Source organism: Hippopotamus amphibius, chromosome 8, assembly GCF_030028045.1.
Source record: "Hippopotamus amphibius kiboko isolate mHipAmp2 chromosome 8, mHipAmp2.hap2, whole genome shotgun sequence".
Classification (NCBI taxonomy): Eukaryota; Metazoa; Chordata; class Mammalia; order Artiodactyla; family Hippopotamidae; genus Hippopotamus; species Hippopotamus amphibius.
This window is the reverse complement of record NC_080193.1, coordinates 8832696-8836168: the sequence shown is the minus strand read 5'-3', so window position 1 is coordinate 8836168 and position 3473 is coordinate 8832696. Positions and strand designations below refer to the sequence as shown.

The window sequence follows — 3473 nt, the reverse complement described above, 5'->3', positions numbered from 1 at the left end:
GCAGCAAAAACATGGTGGTCCAGAGGACAGACTCTGAAGCTGGGGCCTGACTCCTGGCTCTGTCTCTTCCCAGCTATATGACCCTGGGCAAGTGACTTAAAGCTCTCTGTGCCTCGGTTTCCTCATCTGTAAAATGGGGTCTGTAACAATCTCATCAAGTTGTTATGAGGATGAAAAGAGTTTACATACATCAACCCTTTAGAATAGTACCTGATATGTAGGAGGTGCCTGAGAGGTGTCTGTCAGCTAAAATAGCAAAGACACCCAACTGGCCTCACTCAGAGCCAGGGAGGACACTGTCAGTCTTACTGGCGGTGGTCAACCCCTTAAAGCCAGTTCCAATCAACGTTCCGCTAACGATCCCTGCCTCCACTTGCAGAGAATGGAGGTTGAGGATTACAACGCCTCCTTCTCCTACGAGGATACGTACTCTGATGATTTCGACCCCATCGTGATTTCAGAGGAGCTGCATTCCCCGGAAGGCGGGGTGATCAGGATCTTCCTGGTGGTGGTCTACAGCGTCATCTGCTTCCTCGGGATCCTGGGCAATGGCCTGGTGATCGTCATCGCCACCTGCAAGATGAAGAAGACGGTGAACGCGGTCTGGTTCCTCAATCTGGCCTTGGCAGATTTCCTGTTCAACGTCTTCCTCCCAATCCACATCACCTACGCCGCCATGGACTACCACTGGGTGTTCGGGACGGCCATGTGCAAGATCAGCAATTTCCTGCTCATCCACAACATGTACACCAGCGTCTTTCTGCTGACCGTCATCAGCTTCGACCGCTGCATCTCCGTGCTCCTCCCCGTCTGGTCCCAGAACCACCGCAGCATCAGGCTGGCTTCCGTGGCCTGTGTGGTCATCTGGGTCCTGGCTTTCTTCTTGAGCTCGCCGTCCCTTGTCTTCCGGGACACGGCCCACCTGCACGGGAAGATATCCTGCTTTAACAACTTCAGCCTATCTGCTGCCAGCTCTTCCCTGAGGCCCGCCCATCCCCACATGGACCACGTTGGCTTCAGCCGGCACATGGCGGTGACCATCACCCGCTTCCTCTGTGGCTTCCTGGTCCCGGTGCTCACCATCACCGCCTGCTACTTCACCATCGTCTACAAGCTGCGGCGCAACCGCCTGGCCAAGACCAAGAAGCCCTTCAAGATCATCGTGACCATCATCATCAGCTTCTTCCTCTGCTGGTGCCCCTACCACACACTCTACCTCCTGGAGCTCCGTCACAACGCTGTGCCTGGCTCTGTCTTCAGCCTGGGCTTGCCCCTGGCCACTGCCATCGCCATAGCCAACAGCTGCATGAACCCCATCCTGTATGTCTTCATGGGTCAGGACTTCAAGAAGTTCAAGGTGGCCCTCTTCTCCCGTCTGGTCAATGCGCTGAGTGAGGACACAGGGCACTCCTCCTACCCCAGCCACAGGAGTTTTACCAGGATGTCATCCATGAACGAGAGGGAGACCAGCATGCTCTGAGCCTCGCCTGGAACCCCTCCCCGCCAGTGGATACTCCCAACCCTGTAGGTTCAAAGCTATGCCTTCTCGAGGCCACAGCAGGAGCTTGTTGGGCACCCACAGATGCCCACTGTGTTCTGCATGGGGCTGAACTGTGTTTTGAACTGGGAATCCAGGGCTCGCAGCACCTTTCTTCCAGTGGCATGGTGGACAGAGCATGCCATGGGGCTCAGCCCTGGACCAGCGTCCCATGCATCTCGGGACACCAGCCTTGACTGATGCAAAGCGAAACAGGGAGAATTCTCAAAATCACTGCTGTGAACTGGGATGGGCAGAAGACAGGGGGATCAGTTACCGACCTGAGCGCTTCCCGGGAGTGACACAAACACTTTTCAAGGTCCGTTCCTGGTGTGAGCCGAGGAGGTCAGAGCAAACCCAGCGTGATGTAGATCACGCCTCGCTCGTATCCCTCTATCAACAAATCCTGCCTCTCAGGCCATTCCTCTGGGTGAGGGCATGTGGAAATACACACACATGCTCCAGGTTACCTGGGAAGAGAAGGTGACATAGGAGCACAGGAACTCCCGGGACCATGCCTTTGACTTTCCGATCAGCTGAAAAGACAGACAACGGGTCCTGAGGGGCCATGGGGCTCTTTGTGGGGGGCAAGAGAACGAGGGCTACGATGAGGAAACAGGGTTTGGGGGGAAGGAATCAAGAAAAGGCAAGACCTTTCAAAGGGTGTGTGACGTGGATCCGCTCACCCTAGAACCTCCCAGGGCGACGGTGCTTTGGGCCGCAGCTGTTTTGGGGGTGGGGGTGATGCCAGGCCCCGGCCCCAAGCCCCGTCCTCACTTTGCATGTGTCACCCTGGGGCTGGTTCGAGGGGGGCAGCGTCGCCGGCAGCCCCCACCCCATCACAGGGATTCTTGCCTCTTCCCTGATCCACTGGCTCTAGCTGGAGGTGCTCAGAAGAAAACCCTCAGGGGCAGGAGGTGGATGGCGGTGGGGGGGGCGGGGCATCTCCTCCTTCTCAACTTCCTCAAAGCCTTGCGGGAGGCTACTCCAAAATCAGCTGCAGGGAGCAACCTGGGAGCACCTCGCGGGGCCAAAACTGCATCCGAGGACCCAGTCCCTGCGCTCTAAGCAGAATCTGGAGCCTGGCTTATTGGATTGAGCTCCTGAGACGCAGGGCCGAGGTGGGCCACGGGCCCAGGGCCCCCTCCCGTGCAGTCACAGTGTCTTTTCTGGGACCCACACCTCCCTGTGCTGCCGTGTCATTGTTCCACTTACAAACGACAAAGCTGAGGCTCAGAGGAGGGAAGTTCCTCACCCAACGTCACACAGCTGGCCAGGGGCAGAGTTACAGGTTGGAACCCAGCTCTGTCTGGTCCCAGGAACTCTGTTCGATGATGGAGGATGTATCTACTGAGAATCGTCTAGACTATGCTGGTAACCTGCATTTATTTAGCACGTCTGTTAAGCACTTTACATGTGTATCGCATGTATCCCTCACAGCAGCCCTGAGTTAGGTAGTTGGGTACAATTATCACTTCCCTTTTATGCATGAGGCATCTGGGGCTCAGAGAGTTTCAATAACTTGCCCAAGGGCGCCCAGCTGGTCTCTGTTAGAGTCTGGACTTGAACCCAGGTCTGTCTGGCTCAAAGTCACAGAGGCTTGGGGTTTTGACCATAAATACACATGCATCCCTCAGCAGATTAATGTAAACATCTTAAGGGCTTTAAAGCCCGCTTTACAAATAGCTTTCAAAAACGATCCAACGTGGCAAAGAAAATGTACTTGGCTCCCAGCTCTCTTGGCACCCATTCACATCCTCCCACCCTGGCTCCCACCTCCCGCGTGCCCCCAGCTCTCTGGGAGGGCGGTGGGGAGAGAGGCCGGGCAGGAGGGCCCTTTGGCCTCCAAGTTGTGCATATTCTGCTCTCTTCCAAGTGTCTTTGTTGTGAAGCCGCTTCTCCAACAAGACGCAACGAACAGATGTAACGTCTACGC

General features: G+C 55.9%; 1 protein-coding gene across 1 annotated transcript; it reads left to right on the top strand.

The window, feature by feature from the left end:
* The first annotated feature begins 382 nt into the window (after window positions 1-382).
* Window positions 383-2085, top strand: CMKLR1 (chemerin chemokine-like receptor 1). Its single transcript, XM_057745836.1, has one exon. It carries the CDS (start codon window positions 383-385, stop codon window positions 1478-1480), a length of 1098 nt encoding a protein of 365 aa, XP_057601819.1. The 3' UTR covers window positions 1481-2085.
* Window positions 2086-3473: the final 1388 nt, after the last annotated feature.